The sequence below is a fragment of the Argopecten irradians genome, chromosome 1, assembly GCF_041381155.1.
Source record: "Argopecten irradians isolate NY chromosome 1, Ai_NY, whole genome shotgun sequence".
NCBI lineage: Eukaryota > Metazoa > Mollusca > Bivalvia > Pectinida > Pectinidae > Argopecten > Argopecten irradians.
In genome coordinates, this window is record NC_091134.1 from 236423 (window position 1) to 261401 (window position 24979).

The window sequence follows — 24979 nt, forward strand, 5'->3', positions numbered from 1 at the left end:
TCTTTGGAATGATGTTTTTTATTATTTTTCCCAGTTATTCATTGTTTGCATTTTTCATATTTGTTATTCATAATCTCCATGAGATCTATATAATATTGACTCATTGTTCATTTAACACATACAGTCATACAAAGACACCATACAATTCCCTCCATTCCACATACACAAAACCTCCACACATCACATCCATACAATACAAGTACGAAGCACACATACAGAATCAGCTCTGACAAAAATATCATGGCATCACAATCAGCTGAGTATATAATTTATATAACACAGGAATTCCAAAGTCATTCTGTACAGCCTTTTAAAAAAACATCTACCAACTTAAAATATTGGTACATATACACAAATGAGGAATATCCTGTCATGAATTCTAAAATTAATATCTTGAATAATGATTATCAATGCATACCTTCAAGCATACAACAGTTATTACAACATCAATCCAACACTGATAACTTGTATGTTATAGCATTAGTGTTTCTTTACTACGTATACAGAGTATGTGGTATCAGATGTTCTACCACTTGTCCCAACACTTCTGGGATCTAATATTTAAAACCATCTGCTACTAGGCCACTGTACATGTAGTTAAGGTGTCTGCCATTCTACCACAAGTTTTATACACCCGAGTCATGATAGCAGAGAGGTCGGGGTAATGACATTCTACCACAAGTTTTATACACCCGAGTCATAATAGCAGAGAGGTCGGGGTAATGACATTCTACCACAAGTTTTATACACCCGAGTCATAATAGCAGAGAGGTCGGGGTAATGACATTCTACCACAAGTTTTATACACCCGAGTCATAATAGCAGAGAGGTCGGGGTAATGACATTCTTCCACAAGTTTTATAAACCCGAGTCATAATAGCAGAGAGGTCGGGGTAATGACATTCTACCACAAGTTTTATACACCCGAGTCATAATAGCAGAGAGGTCGGGGTAATGACATTCTACCACAAGTTTTATACACCCGAGTCATAATAGCAGAGAGGTCGGGGTAATGACATTCTACCACAAGTTTTATACACCCGAGTCATAATAGCAGAGAGGTCGGGGTAATGACATTCTACCACAAGTTTTATACACCCGAGTCATAATAGCAGAGAGGTCGGGGTAATGACATTCTTCCACAAGTTTTATAAACCCGAGTCATAATAGCAGAGAGGTCGGGGTAATGACATTCTACCACAAGTTTTATACACCCGAGTCATAATAGCAGAGAGGTCGGGGTAATGACATTCTACCACAAGTTTTATACACCCGAGTCATAATAGCAGAGAGGTCGGGGTAATGACATTCTTCCACAAGTTTTATAAACCCGAGTCATAATAGCAGAGAGGTCGGGGTAATGACATTCTACCACAAGTTTTATACACCCGAGTCATAATAACAGAGAGGTCGGGGTAATGACATTCTACCACAAGTTTTATACACCCGAGTCATAATAGCAGAGAGGTCGGGGTAATGACATTCTACCACAAGTTTTATACACCCGAGTCATAATAGCAGAGAGGTCGGGGTAATGACATTCTACCACAAGTTTTATACACCCGAGTCATAATAGCAGAGAGGTCGGGGTAATGACATTCTACCACAAGTTTTATACACCCGAGTCATAATAGCAGAGAGGTTGGGGTAATGACATTCTACCATAAGTTTTATACATCCGAGTCATGACAGCAGAGAGGTTGTGGTAATGACATTCTACCACAAGTTTTATACATCCGAGTCATAATAGCAGAGAGGTTGGGGTAATGACATTCTACCACTGAGCCATGGTGACTGAGTGGTTAAGGTGTTTGACATTCTAACACTTGCCCTCCATCTCCGAGCAATATTGATTGTGCAGTGAAATGCATATGGCTCCCAAAGCCGGTAAATGAACTTAAGCATGTGCAAAACAATATTTGCAAGTCAATGTTTTTAAGGAGTTTTTGTCCTCTTTCCAGCCTAAATTTGTTTTTCCATGTTAAAACATCGTTTATTGCCCAGTACAAGAGCCCAGTATATGAAGTACAAATGTTATGTTACATGTAACACCTACACCTGTCTTGGAACACCTTTACAGCATACACATGTATTTATGTCTCTGAAACAACATCTGTTTATTATCCAAAATATATCACAATAATTTATTTTTATTTGTCTTCATATTAAGTCCAACTTTCTGAATGGCAGATATTTTTCTTCATTTTACTATGAAGGAAAAAATCTGAGAATGGCGTGACAATAGAGACTTCAACGTTGCGTATTGATTTACAAAAAATAATCCATTGAAAAATCAATGGAATTAAGTATGTTTAAACGTATTTATGTTTTCATGTAGTCTGAAAAGATAATTATATAAAGCATTGATATCATTATATTTTAAAACTTCATCGGGTTATGAAATAAATTTTGTTTGCAATCTTTTGGGAAAAATCTGCTACACGGATTCACAGAGTTGCAAACAAACTTTCTTTCATAGTCCAGTGAAGTTGAAAAAAATGGTGACATTGATGTTTAAATATCTTCACAGTGGATTAACTAACAAGAGGCCCATTTTGTTGTTGAACCCCCTTCCTTATAGACAAGAACAGATACAACAGGAATGTTGACTGCACCATTGCATTACAGTTTACCAGTCATTTACCAGGATAATTTGGAAATATAATTCTACCATATACTGAAATACAAGAAGCATTAAACACCCTATACAGTGTATTTACAAAATCAATTGCTACCTGAAAGAAAAAGAACTCCTCCGTAACTGATAGAATTTTCCAACCTATCAATTTTAAGCTTCAGCAGTAGATTTCATTGATAACATGAACAATGTTTATTGTAATGTACTTCATGAATTACGGTATGTTATTATGCAATTTCAGAAGTATTGAACTTGTTAAGCAAAACAAATGGGAATGATTCTGGAACATGTACATCACTTATATTATATAGGTGTAAAAAGTGAAAATCGTTGACATAACATAATTTTTCAATTTTGAATTATATTTTCATTTTACTGATAGGTACAGATACATGACAGTTGTGCTACAATAATGTAACATAATTACCATGTAATTATTGCATTATTATTTCAATTTAATGTTTATTGCAATATTCTTTAAATACACATGTGTATGCACATATTTTAGCACATCAACAAAAACCCCAAGGGAGGGCCTGTATTGCTCACCTAGTTATTGTAATGCCAAGAAATGTTCTGAATACATAATCATTGTTTCTTTTCTGAAGGCATTTAAAGAGTTACCTCTAATTTCCCTATTGGGACCAATTCTTTTTGCTCCAGGGGGCCGAGGTTTTTTTTTTCTGGGTATTTTGGGAAATTGCCACCTGGTAAAAATTGGGAAATTTTGTGCGATAAAAGAAAGAAATGAAAAATTTAAACTGTGTTGATGGAAATTTTGGAAAAGGTAGAAATAGACAATTATGCTTCTCTAAGAATCAAGTGTAAGAATGGATACTAAAATACAACATTCAGTCTTGGGATTTCTGGAATTTTTTAATTTCCTCGCACAAAATATGCTTCAACTCATTGATTTGGGAAATTTAGACATAGATTTGGGAAAAAATAACAAGAAATACAATTGGGAATGGGGCCTAATTTCGGCCCCAAATATATAGGCAGGAAAAACACTGGGGCCATAGCCAAAATTTATACAAACTATGTTCCCCTTCCCCAAGGATGTTTCTGGCCAAATTTGGTAACATTCCATGCAGAACTCTTATAACTAGCAGCAATTTAAAAGCTTTACCTTTATTTCCCCTATTGGGCCCCATCCCTCCTGCCCCCCGGTAGTCAAAGCCTAAACGTATACAAACTTGTTCCCTTTCCCCCCAAGGATGTTTCTGGCCAAATTTGGTTACATTCCATGCAGAACTTCTATTTACTCTATTGGGCCCCGCCTCTCCTGCCCCTGGGGGGTCAGAGCCAAATTTTATACAAACTCTGTTCCCCTTCCCCCAAGGATGTTTCTGGCCAAATTTGGTGCTCCAGAGGGAGGTCAGAGCCAAAATTTATACAAACTGTTTTCCCCATCCCCCATGGATGTTTCAGGCCAAATTTTTGTTACATTCCATGCAGAACTGTATGACTAGTAGCGATTTAAAGGATTTACTTCTATTTCCCCTATTGGGCCCCGCCCCTCCTGCCCCCGGAGGGGTATGAGCCAAATTTTAAACAAACTCTGTTCCCCGTCCCCCAAGAATGTTTCTGGCCAAATTTGTTTACATTCCATGCAGAACTCTATGACTAGTAGTGATTTAAAGGAAATATTGACGGACGACAGATGACGGATAACGTGCCATGACATAAGCTCACTTGCCCTTTGGGCCAGGGCCTGGAACCATAAAACTTTCTCAGACAAATTTTTTACTCAAGCATATGAAAAATCATATACTTGAGTAAAAAATCTGTCCGAGAATGTGTGCTAAAAATGTATTTGGAGTTAAAATGTGATGGCTCATTTTGAATTTCGTGGTAATCAATTATCATTGTATACATATCTGTTTAAAATCAATTTCCTCTAACATTTGAATGCAGGAAAATAAAAACATTTGACAGTGAACTTTCACTTTATATTAAAATGATGTAGGTGTGAATAGTAATAATATATTTGTGTACAAGTGCATGTAATATATACTGTTGCATTACAAAGTTAATGTACAGATACTGATCGAGCTACACTATTATAGATTGTCTTAAAAATAATGGTATATCACCAGGTGTAAAGCGACACATTTGAATATCAAACAGGACTTGTTAAAGTTAAACCCAAATTTCACAACCTTCCATGGCCCTATACATGACCCTATACATATATATACCTTGTTGATGGGTCTGAAAACTAAACTAAAATAAACAACATTCTGAATTTATTTATCATGAATTCTTATATTCATTGAAAACATTTATAATCGCACTCTCCCACAAAAAATATAAGCTCACCCGCTAATTCTCATAATTAGCATGTGATTTATATATAAAGACATGAATTTAATAAATCACAACCACTTATACCAACCATCACAGATATTTGGTGTCTTAAGCCCTTGTAATCCCACTACTGGAGTATCATAGATATACTTTTAGCATTTTATGCAACATTTTACACACTAAAAATAACTCCTTTTCATAAAAAAATGTTTTAAAAAATGCTGGAATTCTAAAAGTTTAAAATTGTAAATTTAAAGCTACTTGTAGATAACACGCGGTGAAATCAGAGTTGTCTTCATCAAATAGTAGCTAGCTATATAGGAAGCCTATATATAGTATTGTACGGTCTGATATATATATATATATGTCAAATATCATAGAACATTGTCAAGGATATGTTTGAAATTAAGTACAACCTATATATATTATAAGATATATATTAAACATAAAGTATTGCTGATCTCAAGATTCAATAATAATAAGTGCAAAGGGCAATACCTCCGTAAGTTACAATTGAATCAAGCTGATTTTCAAACCCGTCCGAGATCTTTCCAATGTTAGTCTACATTTGATACAAAGTTTCATTAAGCTCAGTGCATATTTTCTCATTTTATCATGTTCACAAGATTCTATAATTGCAAAGGGCAATGACTAAGTTCTATTCAGGTTGATTTTCGAACTTGTCAGAGATCTTTCCAATTTTAGTATAATTATAAAGTTTCATGAAGCTGAGTGCATATTTATTTAAGTTATCATGTTCACAAGATTCAATAATTATAATTGCAAAAGTTACGATATAATCAGTTCGCTTTTCATGCTTGTCCGATATGTTTCTGATTTTAGTCTAAATACGAAGTTTCATTAATCTGGGTTCATATTTATCAAGTTATTGTATTCACGATGTCCAATAATAATTATTAGTGTAAAGAGCAATAACTCCATAAGTTATGATTGAATCAAGTCAATTTGAACTCGTCCAAGATCTATTTTATGTTAGTCTATATACAAAGTTTCATTAAGCTCAGTCCATATTTACTCAAGTTATCATGTTCACAATGTCCAATAATAATTATAAGTGCAAATTTACCATCTAGTCAAGCTGATTTTAAACGTTGTCCGAGATAATTCCAATGTTAGTCTACAAAGTTTCAATAAGTTCGGTTCATATTTACTGAAGTAAATGCGTTCACAATGTTCAATAGTAATTATTATTGCAAAGGGCAATAACTCTGTAATTTACAGGCGAATCAAGCTGGTTTTTGAACTCATCCGAGATCTTCCTAATGTTATTCTACATTTAATACAAAGTTTCATTAAGCTCAGTGAATATTTACTCAACTTATCCCATTCACAAGAAAATGTTATCAGACTTCGCACGGGGAACGAATTCGAAGCACGACGACGGACTAATGACTTACGCAATAGGTCACCATGATCTATGGTCAGGTGACCTTATTAAAGAAGATTTATTTATATTTTTTTATTATTTATTTAAAATTTATTCATACCTTATTGTTATACATTTTGGATTAAAGGGAGGTAACCTAAAGTGTCAAATGGTTTTATACTTAAAAGAATACTTTCCAACCAGAACTTGAGGTTATTATAAAAATAAAATTGAACAAAAAATATATTAATAGGAAACTAATTCTACTTAAATGTAACGTCACACTGAATCTTTGCTTTTATGAAGTATATATACAAATCACTTCATCATTAGACTTTATCATCTAATTTTAGATAAACCACATATAATTCATATGGAAACAATTAGTACAGGCGATGTAAAACATCAATATTCGATAATTCGCTACCAAGGGATAATTTTGTATAATCAAATGACTCAACAGAAACGTTTGGGGGAAAAGTGCATCAATCTTTGTTTCAAATGAACCCATTTCAGGAGTTACTGAAACATCCTAGTTCAATAAATCCTATCAAAAACTTATACTTCAAACAAGACACATTCAAAGATACCTTAAAGCAGTTCAAATACACAAGTATATATTGGATAAAAAGCTCATTACCAATATGAACCATTCCTTTGTAGATTAGATATGTAAGTTAGAAATATAAACCATTGTCCAGTTTGAGTAGAACACATATAGCACCAAAAATTAAAAGTCAGCCACATTTGGCATTTTTTTGACAACAATAAAGTTACAATTTTACATGTTTGAATATATATTACTGAAACTTACTTTGGCAGTAAAATATGAAAATCAAATTGGTGCATTTTCAAGTTTTTGAAAATACAAATGTAGTCTATAAATATACCATCAGCTTAAGGGTTAGGGTTAGGGTTACCATCAGCTTAATAGTAGTATTACCAGCATATTTAATATGAAAAGATGTGGTTTTTACTTCCATTAGTTTCAAAAAGAACAATTTTAAATGATACTTCAATAAAATGTCAATATTCGATTAGAACACATAAAAGGTGCTTAAAACATTTTCTAGAATCTGTAACATAATCCCAAAGTATTAGTAAATATTACACAAGCTTTGGTGTTCCAATATAGCTGTAAATGTCTTAACTTTTATAGTTCATAGAAAGTGTAAATCACTGAATCTTAGCAGAAAAAGAACATTTCCAGTTTAAAACTCGGATACTTTAAGGACAAAATCTTTGATTTCATTCACCCATTCATTAACAGAACCAATGGTATATAACATACACAGTCATATTGCAAATCAAAATTAACAAATTGCTTTTATAATAACATAAATTATAGACTTCAAAAATCAAGTCTATCAGTGCGAAATCAATATCTTATACAATCACATCAAAACTTTGAGTTCTCATCATCAATGTAACATGTACATAGGTGTTTGAATGTAATAGGATTATACATTTATAACAGACTATGAACAATTTTCTGCACATATGCTGTTTGCTTAGGAATCTAAATTATACAGACTTGTTTATGTATTATGCATTTTATCCTTGTCTGTTTAATAATTTGTTTATTAACCAAATCAACATATAAAGAACAATTTGTCCAAATGATTAGTTATGGGGCGAGAGCTTTCCTTTAAGGTACCCCATCCATCGCTGGGCGGTGGTTTGGAACAATGGCTCATCGTTGATGAGACTAAGTAAGAGGAGCTGATTAATGTGTACCGTGTGATAATCCCAGCGTGCTCTATTGGGTGCCACCCCAAGAGATATATGTTTGAGGTCATAGAACGTGCCCGTCCCACTATCATACATTAGTAACATATTCTTTAACGTCTGTATGCCATTGTTATATAACTTGGCCGCATGTTCTGCAGTCTGACCAGAAGACACAACCTTCAAATCATATAATCCAATAAGAGAATAGATAAATCCATTTAACACAAATGTCCCAGGTGTTGTAGGATATTCCTCATACCAATCATATGTATTTGCAAATTTTTGCAACACTCCTCCTTCGGAGCTTGGAATTTCAAAGATTGCCAGAGCCTTTGCGGCACTCTGTAAGTACTTGTTGTCTTTGGTAAGACTATAGGCCCTCACTAACAAGGAGATGGCCTGGCCTTGACCCATAGCCGAGTACCAGCCTGGCTTTAACTCCAGTTTACCTGGAATTATTTTGCGCGTCACTTGGATAGGCCAGCCCCCTCTTGAGTCCTGATAATTCACTAGATAATTTGCTGCATCAAAGAAGTGGTCCAAATGGGCCTCTGATGATAATGTAATATTATCTACAAATCCATGGCCACGGAAACACACTGCCACAATTTTTGCTGGTGTAAGTTTCACTTTGCCTCTTTTGCTTTTGGCAATTTTTAGCATTTGTCCTTTGTCATAATCTATAAGCACTTTGCGTGTGAGATGTGTCCACTTGCCTTGCTTTGATGTACCTATTCCGTAGTAAAGGTCTCGGTCTTCCAGTGTCATGGTTGTGTTGCTGAGGACGTAATGTATTCGGAACAGATTTCCTTCGTTGGTACGTAATAGCACTGTAACACTACCGTTGTTGATGAATTTTACATCTATAGAAAGTGTACTGAGGTTATGGTCCTCGACCGATATGGTGATTCCAGGGTTCTTGAGGAGGTCTGCAAAATAAAAAGGATCACACTATTTAACACAGTGAACAGGACTTTATTCTGATAAATAAGGTATTGCTGGAAAAGCTGTTATAAAGATCATGTGTTTTAGTCCCTAGTTAGGACTATTTTCTGTTAAATCCCATCAACAATTCAAATTATTGTTGTATGTGTGTTTTGGGAGACATCAGTGTTAATGTGTTAAGTTATATGTGTGTTTTGATAGACACCCGTGTAAATGTGTTTTGTTATATGTGTGTTTTGGGAATCAGCAGTGTAAATGTGTTTTAATTGTTAAATGTGTGTCAGTTGTCTTCAGTTATGCCCCTGTAGTAACCTTGACTCCTCCCTCACAGAAAGACTTAAATAGGTACTATCTGTGATTGCCACAAATGGCACTCCTCCTTGCAGAAAATTTAATCCCTTTTTTGTTCTATGAGATTGTAAGTAGAGCCTTCAGTTACCTGGTGTGTCAAACTCTATCAGGTTGTTGTCCTCATTAGTGCGGTCAGTTTTTATTGCAATCTGTGATCGACGGTCCGGCAGGAGCCAGGTATTTAGATCACCTCCCTCCCCATCCTCTAGTATAACATGTTGGGGACTAGGCTCCATCAAATGTTTACTGTAGTGACTCAATCCATACTGAGCGATTTGTATCGGGTAAAAGTGCCCATCATGGTTCCATTGGACAGATACCGGTACACCTAAAACATGAACAAAATCATTATAATTTATACTGAAGTCAATAACAGCTCTGATAACAATGTACAGAAAATACAATTTAAGTGCAATCAGATCTCATCATGAAATTTCCTCTATGAAAAGTGCTACGATAAGTAAACTGTGTACAACCATGATAGGAAGCCTAAAATATAAACTTAGCGACTGTTATGGAATTAATCTAACGGCAGCTTTAATAATCAAAAATTGTTGAAAACAAGATGCAACATAAAACAGTATAAAATGCCTACTGTCGGAGACCCGTGGTTGATTGCACCACACTTCAATTCAGTACATGTTTATCATCAGAGGCCAAAATCCCTGTAAACTACTTGTAAAACTGTGCGAGTGGTAGAGCATAGTGCCATTAAATGTGGGTATCCTACAGTGAAAATACCTTATGATTCACTTTTGCCATAAAAATGGTCACCATAAAGTATAAATTATAAAAAAAAAAAATGGTCACCATTGGTACCTCATTACCTACCCTCAATTCCACTGATACATTTGACACGTCTCCTGTCCTCCACGTTGTAGAACTCAAACGACATGAAGACACCATCTGGCGAATAACTGTCTTGTGGTGGGTGGATCTGGGAGTAACTGTGTTGTAATTCAAACCGGTCATAGCCATCGTAGGAGTTAATGGAACCGTAAACCTGATTAATACAACCAATGAAACTTATGACTCAATGAAATAGAAGTTAATGGAACTGTAAACCTGTATAATACAACCAATGAAACTCATGACTCAATGTAATAGGAGTTAATGGAACTGTAAACCTGTATATTATAACCAATGAATCGGACTTTAATTACTCAATAGTACATTAGGCCAAAAAAAATATGTCTGTTTAGTGTTACATTGGCAAAAAAAATAGGGTCGGTAGGTCGGGTGGATTTTTTTTTTAGTGTCTTCCATTCTAAAATAATAGCCAGAACCGGAGTTTAAGATCGAAATCCTGAGTTTTAATTTTTTTCGTAGAACAGTAGGGTACAAAATTAGGGTCGGGGGGTAAAAATTAAGGGTCGGTCGGATAACCCTAAACAGACATTTTTTTGGGGGGTCTTAAATATGACATCTTTGTAAATATTAGTGCCCTAAACACTTAATGAATACTGAACATGTAGCTCCAGACAGTGATATTATATTGTATATGATTATGGACTAGTTTGCCTATCAAACATTAAGCACATATATAGGGGAATCAATGATAAAGCTAATATATATGTGTTATCTCCCTTTGACTAACAAACCACTGCCAATGATCCTGTTAATTTATTTTTTATTGATGATAGTGGTTTGTAATAATTTCATAAACAGAATCAATAACAAGACGCCCAGAGGGCCTGTATCGCTCACCTAGTTAATGTAATGCCAAGTAATGTTCTAAATACAGAATCATTGTTCCCTAGTAATGATTTAAAGGATTTACCCCTATATATTTCCCCTATTGGGCCCCGCCCCTTCTGCCTCGGGGTGTCAGAGCCAAAATTTATACAAACACTGTAACCCTTCCACAAGGACGTTTCTGGCCAAATTTGGTTACATTCCATGCAGAAATCTATGACAAGAAGCGATTTAAGAATTACTTATATGGCCCCTATTGGGCCCCGCCCCTCCTGCCTTGGGAGGTCAGAGCCAAAATTTATACAAATTCTGTTCCCATTTCCCCAAGGATGTTTCTGTTATTGGTTACATTCCATGCAGAACACTATGACTAGTAGTGATTTAAAGAAAATGTTGACAGACGGACGAACGACGAACCATGAACGACACGCCATGATATAACCTCACCAGCCCTTCAGGCAAGTTGAGGTAATAATGTCTAATCTCTGAAACAATAATGTAAACAGCAGATATTGGCTTTTTTCATTGGGTTCTAACAATTATAACAAGAGATCCCAGAGGGATCTTGGCGCCCACCAAAGAATGATCTATATCTGACAAAGGAAAGATGGATCTTTTCTCTACTTTTTAAACTTTTTCAAACATACTACATATAAAATTTGAGACAGATCGCTTCAGTACCTTTTGAGAAATAGCGGTAACAAACTTCAACTATCTCCTTAACTCCTTGGTGGCCATCTTGTTGATCAATCGGTCCCAAATCACAATATGCACAACTAGGGCCCTAGAGGAACCTACATGTGAAATTTGAGAAAGATCCATTCAATACTTTCTGAGAAATAGCGATAACAAACTTTGAATATAAAAATCCAAGATGGCTGCCTGGCAGCAATCTTGTTGACCGATCAGTCCCAAATCACAATATGCACAACTAGGGCCCTAGGGCCCTTGGGGAACTTACATATGAATTTTGAGACAGATCCCTTCAGTACTTTCTGAGAAATAGCAATAACAAACTTTGAATAACAAAATCCAAGATGGCTGCCTGGCGGCCATCTTGTTGACCGATCGGTCCAAAAATGCAATATGCACAACTAGGTCCCTAGGGGAACCTACATATTAAATTTGAGAAAGATCCCTTCAGCACTTTTTGAGAAATAGGGATATCAAACCTAAACTATCAAAATCCAAGATGGCCGCCTGGTGGCCATCTTGTTTTTCCGATCAGCCTCAAAATCTGTATGGCACAAAAAGGGACCAAGGGTAACCTCCATGTGAAGTTTGAACAAAATTCCTTCAGTAGTTCTCAAGAAATATCGATAACAAACTTCAACTGCCAAAATCAAAGATGGCTGCCTGGCGGCCATCTTGTTTTTCCGATCAGCCTCAAAATCTGTATGGCACAACTAGGGACCAAGGGGACCCTCCATGTGAAGTTTGAACAAAATCCCTGCAGCAGTTTTTAAGAAATAGTGATAACAAGCATTGTTTACGGACGGACGACGGACGACGGAACATGGATGCAGGGCGATTTGAATAGCCCACCATCTGATGATGGTGGGCTAAGAACATCAAAAGTTTCTTCACACTAAAGAAAATTAACACTCTCCATATGAATGTTTACCTCAAAGTATCTCTGGACGAATGTAAATGGTAGATACACCTCCTTATCCTCCAAACGCCCTTTGATGGAGTAGTCACCATTGACAACACACTCTATTTCCTTATATGGGAGGGGACCTTCTTCTGCTGGTTGACCAATCGCATTAACATCCCTGTGTGGAATCCGAGCGGATGAGTCAAACTTATCCACTGGTCCTCGGTAGTATCCATCCCTGTGGAAAATAGAAAACTTTGCATGTAAACAAAATGATAATATCCATTCCTGTATGTATACATTGAACTTAATCCTTACAAGAGGCCCAGAGGGCCTGTATCGCTCACCTTATTTGTAATACCAATTATATTCTGGACACAGGTTCATTGGGGTTTTTTGGGGGGTTTTTTCTGAAGAAATTTATTAAATATATATACCTCTAATTTCTATATTGGGCCTCCCTCATTCTTCTTCAGGAGGCCAGATTCAAAATCTATATAAATTTTGTTCCCCTTCTCCAGAGGATGTTTCTGGCCAAATCTGGTTAAAATCCATGCAGAACTCTATGACTAGTAGCAATTTAAAGAATTTACCTCTATTTCCCCTATTGGGCCCCGCCCCTCCTGTCCCCATGGGGTCAGAGTCAAGATTTATACAAACTCTGTTCCCCTTCTCCAAGGATGTTTCTGGTCACATTTGTTTATTATTTGCATATTCAGTGAAAGAAAATGTTTGTTGTGCATTGTGGAGGATTTAATTGTCAACGAGATGTACTCATATTATCTGTAAATGTACAGACCATTCAAAAATATTGGAATGTATAATTTACAAGTTGATAAATTGAAGTTGGTATCATGATCATCTAATGTGGTATAAATGTTTAGTACACTGCTGTGGATGTTCCATCACAAACTCACACATCTGACATTAATCCAGTAGTTTCCTGTGTATGTTACCTGAAACACCACATGTGTTACTACTCTGTCCATACACTGGTTAACAGGGGCATTCTTATGTATACCCGTAATCTCACAAGATGGCTGTATGGGCCGTAACCTTGGTGTGGAAAATTATCCAATGATGTGTATATACAAGTCTTACATGTGTAATTTGGCAGTGTGAGAGTCTGTCTGTCATATAGATCATCTGTCATAAAGGGAACAAACAACAATGCTTCCAAAAATAAAGCTTGAACAACTTTAGAAACTTGATCCCACAAACTGACCTTTTTAAAATTATTACTTTGTAGCTACAGCTGTAAGACTTCAGAAGTAAACTTGTTTGAACCAACTTAGCAATGTTCACTCCAATTAAAATCAGGAACCATAATCAAAATTGATTGCTTATATATATGACATACATGTATATTTTACATGGTTGTTTCAGCAAACTATCAGAGACATATTATTCTGTACACCTGTATGAGGGAAACCCCTGATTACATGACATCATCATTACATATGATGTATAGCTTATAGGTAATCTATTGATCCAAAGGTTACTTAAATAACTATTACCTGAAGTCTTGATCGTCCAGCCTGCTGAGATCACACTGGCCCCAGTGGTACATGGTGATGAGGAATGGGACGCCCATCATCATCAGTACCACCAACTTCAGGCTAACACGAGGGGCCATCTCGTCCTAACCCTGTAAAACAAATCAATCACTAATATGAACATTTATCTTATAATCAATCAACTTAAAGCTGTCTTTAAAAAAGAGACCTTGGACATGTAAATTTGAGATGATAATTCAAAGATTTGATACATGTGACACATGATGGGGATCAAGGTAATGAACAAATATATCTTGTGGTGAATTGATCATACAAAATCAGGTCTCGATCTAAAGTACATATTGCACAATAATAAATTTAATATATGCATGCATGCCTTACAATATTTTCTTCTTCTCTTTTAGCATCTTCTAGTTTTCAATACCCGATATATTGAACCAGGACACTTATAGCAAAATAATGCATGTGTCATACTATACGTTTAAGTTCACAGAAGGCAAAATTTTTGCAAAATGAAAATTTGTTGAAATCTTCACGATTCAGTAAATACCCCTCATTGTCTGGATCATATGCAATCCGAATGGGATGTGACAGGACTGGATGGGTTATATTATATATTAGCTGACTTGGTTGGGACCGACGTGATCAACAATTCATGCCTCTAATCCATGTACACGTCACAGAAAGCGGATAAAAATCATGCTTGATATCTGTATTCTTTAATAGATTTTATAATTATTAAGCAATAATTGATTTAACAACCATTACCTGAGATACAATTATACCTAATAATAACACTGATCCCCTTATGAATATGTTATCCTAATTACAAGCCTTATAATTCTATGGCTACAATTTGAGCCTCCTGTGACAATGAAATGTTTATGTTAATCGACACAAATTCCACAAAACCAACACTCATACATCAAAAGCATGTCATGCTCAACCACAGCTGCCTGGTCCTGTAGCCTGGCTATAGTACACACACAGGTATAGTGTGTAATAGATTTAACAGACAGATGGCAATCATGTGACATTTTCTGGATCATTGTTAACATGTTCTCCTGTAATATAATACAACTTTTTTTTTATTCAGTGTCCAGAAATTTCAGTGATACAGATGGCTCTTTCATATTTACATGTACTAACTTTCATACCTTTTAATCACTTTGTCCATGGTACAGATGATATACACGTATTTCTTTTTTTTTCTGCCAAAAACTTGTATTAATTTTCATAAAATTTTGATATATTTGTATGAGTTCATGTGATGATAGACAAGATACAGGCATTCTAAGCCAATATATCCTTTTTAAGTACAAAAACTGTACATTTTTTGGCTATGAGGGCCCATGTCACATTTCTGAGCTAGATCAAAAGACACATAATGTACATATGTATACATGCAGATCAACACAATTAAGCCCCTACAGGGTCATGCAATGACCCTTTACAAAAACAGTAATTGATCATGATTTTCCTTTATTCCAGCATCTCAGGTCTGTGAGTACAGAAAATAAAAGGTTATTATGCAATATTATTAACTGAAAAATTATCTTTTCACAAAATACATTGTCCTCAGATGCATTAATTGATTAATAGTGTGATCTTGGTTCTTACATAATGGTTCTGAATCAGGTTAATCTCCGTGTATATAGCTCAATTGATACAGAATGAGCCCTCCGGCTAGTGTTCGAAGGGTCCAGGGTTCAAACCCCTGTCTAGCCATGCATTTTTCCTGCTCCTATTGATGAGTCTAGATCTTTGGGTAAAAAATTAAGAAAGGGAAGGAGGAGAACTGTTATGAATCTTGTTACCATGATGCTCAGTCGGTCGAGCAATTCGGCTAGTGTTTGGATGGACCTTGGTTTGAACCCTGGCCAGGACCTGCATTTTTTCACTCCTATTACACTTAAATTAGCTAACATATAAATGTAACCCTTATATTTCATGAAACCAATAAAGAAGAGGAGGACTTCCTGAACCTCCCAACAATTGAGAAAATGTCTGAAATCATACAAGTTTCTAAAGGTAATTGTTAATTAAAATTAACAATGCCAAGAACTTTTAATTAAATATAAGTACATGATCATCATGCATGCTACATCAGCTTTAAATACAGAGGTCAAGATCCCTAAACTATACGAGTAAAGTAAAATTTACAGTTGATTATAGTCCGGATAGTGATTATGATGTCATCATTTGGCATTTTTTTCATACGTCATATGAACACCAGAAGGTGGGACTAATCATCATGGTAAATTGTACTTTACCCAGGTGGTTTTGGTATCTCAAAACTTCCGTTTTGTAATTAATCCTGCACAAGAACAGCTGTAATTATTTCAGCAGTGCCTGCATTATTTTAATTTGGCATCATTACTTTGTCTTTTGTATGACTGTAAATTTTAATGTTTTGAAATAATACAGTATACAAGATATGTGTGTCGCTGATAATCCCCCTAATTTTAAATGAAAATAGTCTGAATATTGATCACATATCAATCTTGGCCTAGTTTCAAAAATGTACAAAAGTTTACATCAAATTTACCAAAATCTGTGTGCACAGATCAATTTGTCAGAATCCACAAATTGTCTGAAGGAAGTCGCCCAGTAGGCCTACTCTACATGTATTATGTTTACAGGTTGGAGACTAGCAAACATGGATTCAGCAATCAGCTGCAGTTAAATGTTTACAAATATTACACTTGTATTAGATGTTAACTGAATACTTTCAAGAATTAAATCTGTGTACTGCAGGACAGCTGACAGACAGACTTTTCCATCGGTTTTAACAACAAAATCCTAACACCACACTATCTTCACAAAACCGAGTACTGTAGTTCGACACACTGATAGAGACAGGCTACTAGCTTATGCTGTGTTGTCTATGAAGAGCTTGGGGTCCTAACACCCTCGTTTGTGTGTTGTTTACAAGCGTCGTATGTCAATTTTTGAATCGGAAATAAGACAAAAATTATAATCAATAAATAAGACAACATTAAAACACACAGGCAGAGTAGTAAATTAACTTAAATCTTCAATCCACAGTGTAACAGATCATGCCCTACCCAGCTAGCTGAGTGGAAGATGAACGTTTCGATGGATTCGAGCGAGCAGACAGCGAGATGTCAATTCTGAGTTTATGCTTCTGACAACAAAGAATACATACCTTACATAGTGTTTTATCTTTAAACATTACATTAGCCAATCCATGACACCAAAATATCGAACAATGAATCACATTATCCACATTTGCTACATCCCAAACAACAGAGCTTCACAGGCTCGACTGGCCTGCACGAGATCCTAGTACACAATGAATTTCCTCAGGGGGCATAACTCTACAGAGACAAATATTTTCTACCACAGCTGCGTAAGCCGAGTGTGTTTGGACCAGCTGTAATAAAATATATATTTTAAGTAATTTTTCTTAATAAATATGATATATTGAACGTCTTTTATTACAAATGTAATTTAAGCCAAGTGTGTTTGGACCAGCTGTAATAAAATATATATTTTAAGTAATTTTTCTTAATAAATATGATATATTGAACGTCTTTTATTACAAATGTAATTTTATCTAACATTTGTTATGACAAAAAAATAAAGTCACAAAAAATTGATATATTCAGAACATTAATATTGTCTAATTAAAAAAAAATAAAAAAATTAATTCATATAATCTAATTATATAACAAAATCATGTATCTTATATATTCAAACTAAAATAAGACATTTTTTATAAATTTCTTTTTCTATATCGATGTATACAATATCAATATATTTATCATAGTTATTATAAATTAATATTTATCAATTTGCATGCCTTAAATTAACAATGACATTTACATGAGAAATATACATTGGCTTATCTATGCACTTGACTGAAAAAGGACTTGATCGGTTCCAGAAAAATAAAAATAAAATATCTGTTGCCCCCTGGGTATATACTCAGCTAATTAGCCATCTGGTTTGGCCTGAGCTGGGCCCAGTATAATTACTGGAGCATTGTCTAATTGATTTCTTTCACTTTATTGACATTGCAGTCTCGGACAATAATCTTAGTTTATTATAAGACCTTACACAACTCTGATTAAACAAGCAGCCTTCTTATGCACTATGTGATTGTCTACAATAGAGAATGTATTGTTCTTTTTCTTGGGGTCAGTTTTAAGGCAACAAATCAAGAATGCCGAACTACGAGTAAATTTTATCAATTTTCTTACTTACACAATGTATAAACCTTCATTTTTTCCTTCTCAACATTCGTATTTGTTAGCTTTAGTTTGAATTTTAACATACAATAGATGTAAGTTTCTTTATCACACATGAAATGAACCATGCTGACAGACAAGATCAAATAAAATGTATCAAGCTTTTCCATGTTGTATGGATGATTAATTTACACAGCGTTTTATGTCTAAAATGACTATGTTTAACCATTCTGTTTAAAAACAGACATAAAAAAGACATTTAATGATGTCAGATAGTCAATGAACAGGTGTGTGTGGTTTATAAAGGTAAACATGTGTTCTTTTCAACAAATTACTGAGCTTGTTTCCTTGTAACAGTATACCTTAATCCTGACGAGGTTGACCAGGTATATAAAGAACTTTATAATCATTTAGTTAAAATCATTATATAACAGAATAAATACAAAAATTGTACAAGTATACATTAAATATAAGTCAATATAAGCAGACAAAATTGATCTTTAATGTAATTGGTGATAACGAGAACACACAGTTAAACCTGTCATAGCAAGCACCTCTGTATAAAAACCACCTGCTTAATAAGACCACTTTTCTAGGATCAAATTCAACCTGTGTATAAAGACAAATTGGCTATATAAAGACCATTTTTTCCTCTATCCATTGGGTGATCTTTATAATTAAGTTTACTTTTAATGAAGAAACTTAAAACTGGAAATGAAAAAGTCTCCAAATCCCCTACAGCAAAATTACAGGCATTCTTTATTAGCATTATCATCTTTTGCTCCATGATGTTACAAATTTGCTAGATAATTAGTCAAGGCAGTATCCAATATTCCACAAGACTTTTTCCTTTCTGTGTTACTATGGCTGAGTGGTGGAGGTGTCTAATATTATACCACAAGACTTTTTCCTTTCTGTGTTACTATGGCTGAGTGGTGGAGGTGTCTAATATTATACCACAAGACTTTCTCCTTTCTGGGTTACAATGGCTGAGTGGTTAAGATGTCTAATATTATACCACAAGACTTTTTCCTTTCTGTGTTACTATGGCTGAGTGGTGGAGGTGTCTAATATTATACCACAAGACTTTTTCCTTTCTGTGTTACTATGGCTGAGTGGTGGAGGTGTCTAATATTATACCACAAGACTTTTTCCTTTCTGTGTTACTATGGCTGAGTGGTGGAGGTGTCTAATATTATACCACAAGACTTTTTTTTTCTGTGTTACTATGGCTGAGTGGTGGAGGTGTCTAATATTATACCACAAGACTTATTCCTTTCTGTGTTACTATGGCTGAGTGGTGGAGGTGTCTAATATTATACCACAAGACTTTTTCCTTTCTGTGTTACAATGGCTGAGTGGTTAAGATGTCTAATATTATACCACAAGACTTTCTCCTTTCTGTGTTACTATGGCTGAGTGGTGGAGGTGTCTAATATTATACCACAAGACTTATTCCTTTCTGTGTTACTATGGCTGAGTGGTGGAGGTGTCTAATATTATACCACAAGACTTATTCCTTTCTGTGCTACTATGGCTGAGTGGTTAAGATGTCTGATATTATACCACAAGACTTTCTCCTTTTTGGGTTACAATGGCTGAGTGGTTAAGATGTCTAATATTATACCACAAGACTTTTTCCTTTCTGGGTTATAATGGCTGAGTGGTTAAGGTGTCTAATATTATACCACAAGACTTTCTCCTTTCTGGGTTACAATAGCTGAGTGGTTAAGGTGTCTAATATTATACCACAAGACTTTTTCCTTTCTGGGTTACAATGGCTGAGTGGTTAAGGTGTCTAATATTATACCACAAGACTTTCTCCTTTCTGGGTTACAATAGCTGAGTGGTTAAGGTGTCTAATATTATACCACAAGACTTATTCCTTTCTGGGTTACAATGGCTGAGTGTTAAGGTGTCTAATATTATACCACAAGACTTATTCCTTTCTGGGTTACAATGGCTGAGTGGTTAAGGTGTCTAATATTATACCACAAGACTTTTTCCTTTCTGGGTTACAATAGCTGAGTGGTGAATTTGTTTGAATGGCATATTCTACAACATCATATTTTAATTTCAGTATGACACAGTAACAACAAAACTGTTTTAATTTACTAAAAGACGTAAAAGGTACAGGCTAGATACCAGCTATAGAAGTGTGGGATGCAGATAGCTTGAGTACAACTTTTCAACATGCTGTGAATTTTAACAATAGCCAGGAAGTCTTCAGGCTTTTCCATACAACAACTTTCCAAATGCTGGTAGTTTTTTACTCTGTCATTCCACAAAGTAAGCCGACACACTGTCATAGTGCTGGGGGCATTTCACAGTAAAGTACAGTGTTTATCACATTAACTTTACAACACCTCATATTGTAAGCTCTCCAACTATTTCTCATATTCCTTTAATTGACTTTTGTTTGGTAAAAAAAAAACTTGTTGAAAGAACAGGAAATTCTTTTGTTGAGCAAAGTGTAGGATATGGTTCAGGTTTAACTGAAGGATGTAAAAAAATCCCCTTAGGGTATATGTATAAGTTCCAGAAAAGGAATATTTATGTCCTCACAACACCTGGCAGATACAGTTAATATTATTGTACTGTAGTTAATGATTATAAAGCTATCAAACACCATGTGTTCAAACGACATAGGTACAGTACAGGACGCAGCAGCATGTACCTGGCCAGATGGGACAGACTTGAACAAACATGGAATATAACACTACCTGCATCCTATCATAGTTGCAACTCAGAATTCTGTAAACTATAGAGAAACTAGCTAACAGTCAAATATAAACAGTTATCAGGTTTCACTGAAGAGGAAGGGGGCTGCGAGGCCCAGTGGTTAAGATGTTTCAACATATTACCACAAGCCCTCCACCTCTGGGTTGTGAGTTCGAATCACCACCCTGGCTGTTTATAGGACGTTAAATTAACTAACAAGAGATCCCAGACGGATCTTGGCGGCCACCAAAGAATGACCTAAGTCTGACAATGGAAAGATGGATCTTTTCTCTGCTTTTCAAACTTTTACTACAAACTACATATAAACTTTGAGAAAGATCCTTTCATTACTTTCTGCAATATATTGCAGAAACAATTTAAATTTCAATTATCAAAATCCAAGATGGCTACCTGTCGGTCATCTTGTTCATCAATTGGTCCCAAAATGCAATATGCACAACTAGGGACCTAGGGGAACCCACATATATATACAATTTGAGACAGATTTATTCAGTGCTTTCTGAGAAATAGCGATAACAATTTTTTACTATCAATATGCAAGATGGCGGCCTGTCGGCCATGTGGCTGCCTAGTGGCCATCTTGTAGGCCGATCGGTCCTAAAATACAATATGCACAACTAGGGCCCCAGGGGAACCTACATATGAAATTTGAAGAAAATCCCTTCAGAACACTTTGAGAAATAGTGGTAACAAATTTAACTATCAAAACCCAAGATGGCTGCCTGGCGGCCATCTTGTTGACCGATCGGTCCCAAAATGCAATATGCACAACTAGGGCCCTAGGGGAACCTTTTAATGAAATGAGAATAATCCCTTCGGTACTTTCCAATAAATAGCGATAACAAGAATTGTTAACGGACAGAAGGACGGAAGGACCACAGACGAAAGGCAATTTGAATAGCACACCATCTGATGACGGTGGGCTAATAAAACCCAAACCCATCACTGAAGAGGTACTTTAAAAATTATCAAATTAACCCTGATAATACCTCTGCCCTAAGGTCGCTGTGAATCAGCCAAACTATTTAGAAAACCCAGCCAAATTGATGATATTATTTCTCCATGAGCCTTTTGAGTGTTGACCAGACTAAAATGGCCACTACTATGTCAGTAATTATCATCTACACCTGAATCTGGTGATAGCGAGGTGTGTACTTGATAATTTGTTAATGTTTCGCCTATCAGTATTTGTTTGATTGCCTTATCTAAAGCTGTGAGAATTACACAAGGCAACGTTTTCATCTCTCACACTTTATCTTACAGAACTGGGTCAGACGGTTGCCCAAATAGACTCAACATGAACTGTCAACTGTTCCAAGGTTAAAGGTCACAGATATAGTTCAGTATCCTAATACATGTATAATAGAAAAGTCATTGATGCTTTCTATGGAGACATTTTGTAAGAGAATTACCATTGATAACTGTCTTTGTTTGTTGGCTTTGTAACTTTTACACATTGGAGAATAATACCAACAAATAAGCATTTATATCTATTTAGCTCCCAGTATAATTTGGTTACCACATGAATAAGTGAAATCTTACTGAAATCTTGGGTCTTTTAATCTCTTATACAAAAGCGATTCAAATATCCAGAAAAGAGGGTAATGTTCTTGGTCTATACAGAGACCTTGAGCTACATTACATCGTTGTTCAGTCAAGTCTAGTTTAGGGTCAATCGACGAACCTGTTCAGTCTATTTTGGAATCTTTCTAGACTTATTTAAGTTCAGTTTAGTTTTGAATCAATTTGGACCTGTTCAGTCGAACCTATCATATAGTGAATAATTGGTTTTAATATGGTATAAACCTCCATAAACTGTCTACTCTGGGACAGTTACAGTTGAGAACACCATCATTTTAGCAGTAGTGACAATCATTATAAAATATCCCCAACAGATCTGGTTCTTACTGTTTCCATGAATGCCACTTGAACCTGTCTGGTATTAGAGTCTGTCATTATTTGACAGGAATTTTTAGATTTTAACAAGAGATATTGAACATGATACTAATTGAGATGTCAACCTTACTCAATTTTATTTGTTTGAACTCATTGGAGATTGGAATGTTAAAGAAAAGAGTTTTCATAGATGTACACAATAAAATAATAAAAAAAAAAATGATACACCTATTGAAGGCCAGCTCAGCTTAGGTACATATGACAGGACTGAATTCAAAAAGGGAGCAGACATTCCATTCAAATATTCTATTTCAAAGAACAACAAAACATGAACACAATGAGTTGAAAACACAGTCAATCACTTTTAAGCTTAATTATTTTTAGTTGAAGACATTGGAAATCTCAAATCTGGTGAAACATTACTGATCCAGTTCTCTTTTAAAAATCAGAATCCCTACAAAATTAGCAAAATCAATGGATGCTCTTAGACACAAGTATTTTGTCATGAGCTTAAAATTGATAAATCACTCAATATGTAAATCTGCAGGGAATACAGGATGGGAATGTTTTCTTTTGAATTTTCTAAAAAGCATTCTTTTATATTTCTGAAATTAAAGGTAAAAACCTTGTTAATTTGATTTAACTTCAATTTTCAATTTGAAAGTTTTACAATGCATGGTGCCACCCTATTGACTTCAGCGTTATATAAAGATTTAAAGAGTTAATGTTCGGCTGAATATATATTCATAATTGGCAATAAGCTAACAAAACAATGATGTATAATACTGTTTGTTAGTAAGAGTGGTGCGGAGAATGATAATTAAGCCACACATATTGTCTACTGATATAGATGCCATAACACTGTGATAATGGCCAAAAGCAAAACAAACATACAGACTTTCTCAACGGGACCTCAGCTAGGTAAACAATTCGACTGATAACTTGGAAGGATATTTTCTAAATAATGGCCATAAACGTTTCTGATGTTAAAAGAAAAAAAGGATTGCTATCAACAACCACCTCAAAATCTTATCAAATTGCACTCAAAGTATTGAATGTAGAAATGAAAGGGATCCTAATTTAATCATTTCACCTAACTAATAGGCTATGACACTTTATGAAAAGAAACCATTCTTTTCCGCCTTCTAAGTGCCAATTCTTTATCGAGCCACTTGTTGAATCTCACCTATTTAAACATCCAGATATCTGTGATATATTGTGTATAGTCACAGTATACTCTACTGTTCAAACATTCTGTATCATTACATTGTCTGTAGGCATCCCGTAACACTAAACTGAAGATATTTTATCATTTTGTACTATCAATACAATACAACAACTACTTAAACATTCTATATCATGATTTAATTCAGAGAATAGAATTCCTCCGGAATGGATCATTTGTTTGCTTCTGTGTCCTTAGTACCTGATCAATGGCAGTCTCGCCATTATTGAATATTTACACAGAGAGAAGAAGGATACGGTGACACTATATAATTGTGTACAAAGTTTCTGTGTTTATGTAAAACCTTTAATACTTTATTAATGATAAAATAGGTCTTAATAGTTAGTGGTAACCAGGTATATGTACACAAGTTTTATATGCAATCTCAAAACAAAAGGTCTTAATGGTTAGTGGTAACCAGGTATATGTACACAAGTTTTATATACATTCTCAAAACAAAAGGTCTTAATGGTTAGTGGTAACCAGGTATATGTACAAAAGTTTTATATACATCACAGTTCTGTACATTTATATACATTCTCAAAACAAAAGGTCTTAATGGTTAGTGGTAACCAGGTATATGTACACAAGTTTTATATACATTCTCAAAACAAAAGGTCTTAATGGTTAGTGGTAACCAGGTATATGTACAAAAGTTTTATATACATTCTCAAAACAAAAGGTCTTAATGGTTAGTGGTAACCAGGTATATGTACAAAAGTTTTATATAC

At 35.1% G+C, this 24979-nt stretch overlaps 1 protein-coding gene across 2 annotated transcripts in view; it reads right to left on the reverse strand.

Annotated features, from left to right (window-relative positions):
• LOC138314367 (D-glucuronyl C5-epimerase-like) overlaps nt 1-24979 on the reverse strand; it is a 92857-nt gene continuing 67878 nt past the window's right edge. The window contains exons 1-6 of one of the 2 annotated variants that reach the window (XM_069254672.1): nt 17341-17490; nt 14172-14302; nt 12682-12892; nt 10194-10365; nt 9451-9690; nt 1-8995 (exon numbers count right to left, since the gene is read on the reverse strand). In XM_069254672.1, coding sequence (XP_069110773.1) covers nt 7959-8995; nt 9451-9690; nt 10194-10365; nt 12682-12892; nt 14172-14290 — 1779 coding nt within the window. In that variant the 5' untranslated portion in view covers nt 14291-14302; nt 17341-17490 and the 3' untranslated portion in view covers nt 1-7958. Of the gene's footprint in view, nt 8996-9450; nt 9691-10193; nt 10366-12681; nt 12893-14171; nt 14303-17340; nt 17491-24979 lie in introns of those variants that run through there. The other variant, XM_069254680.1, reaches the window with a different exon arrangement.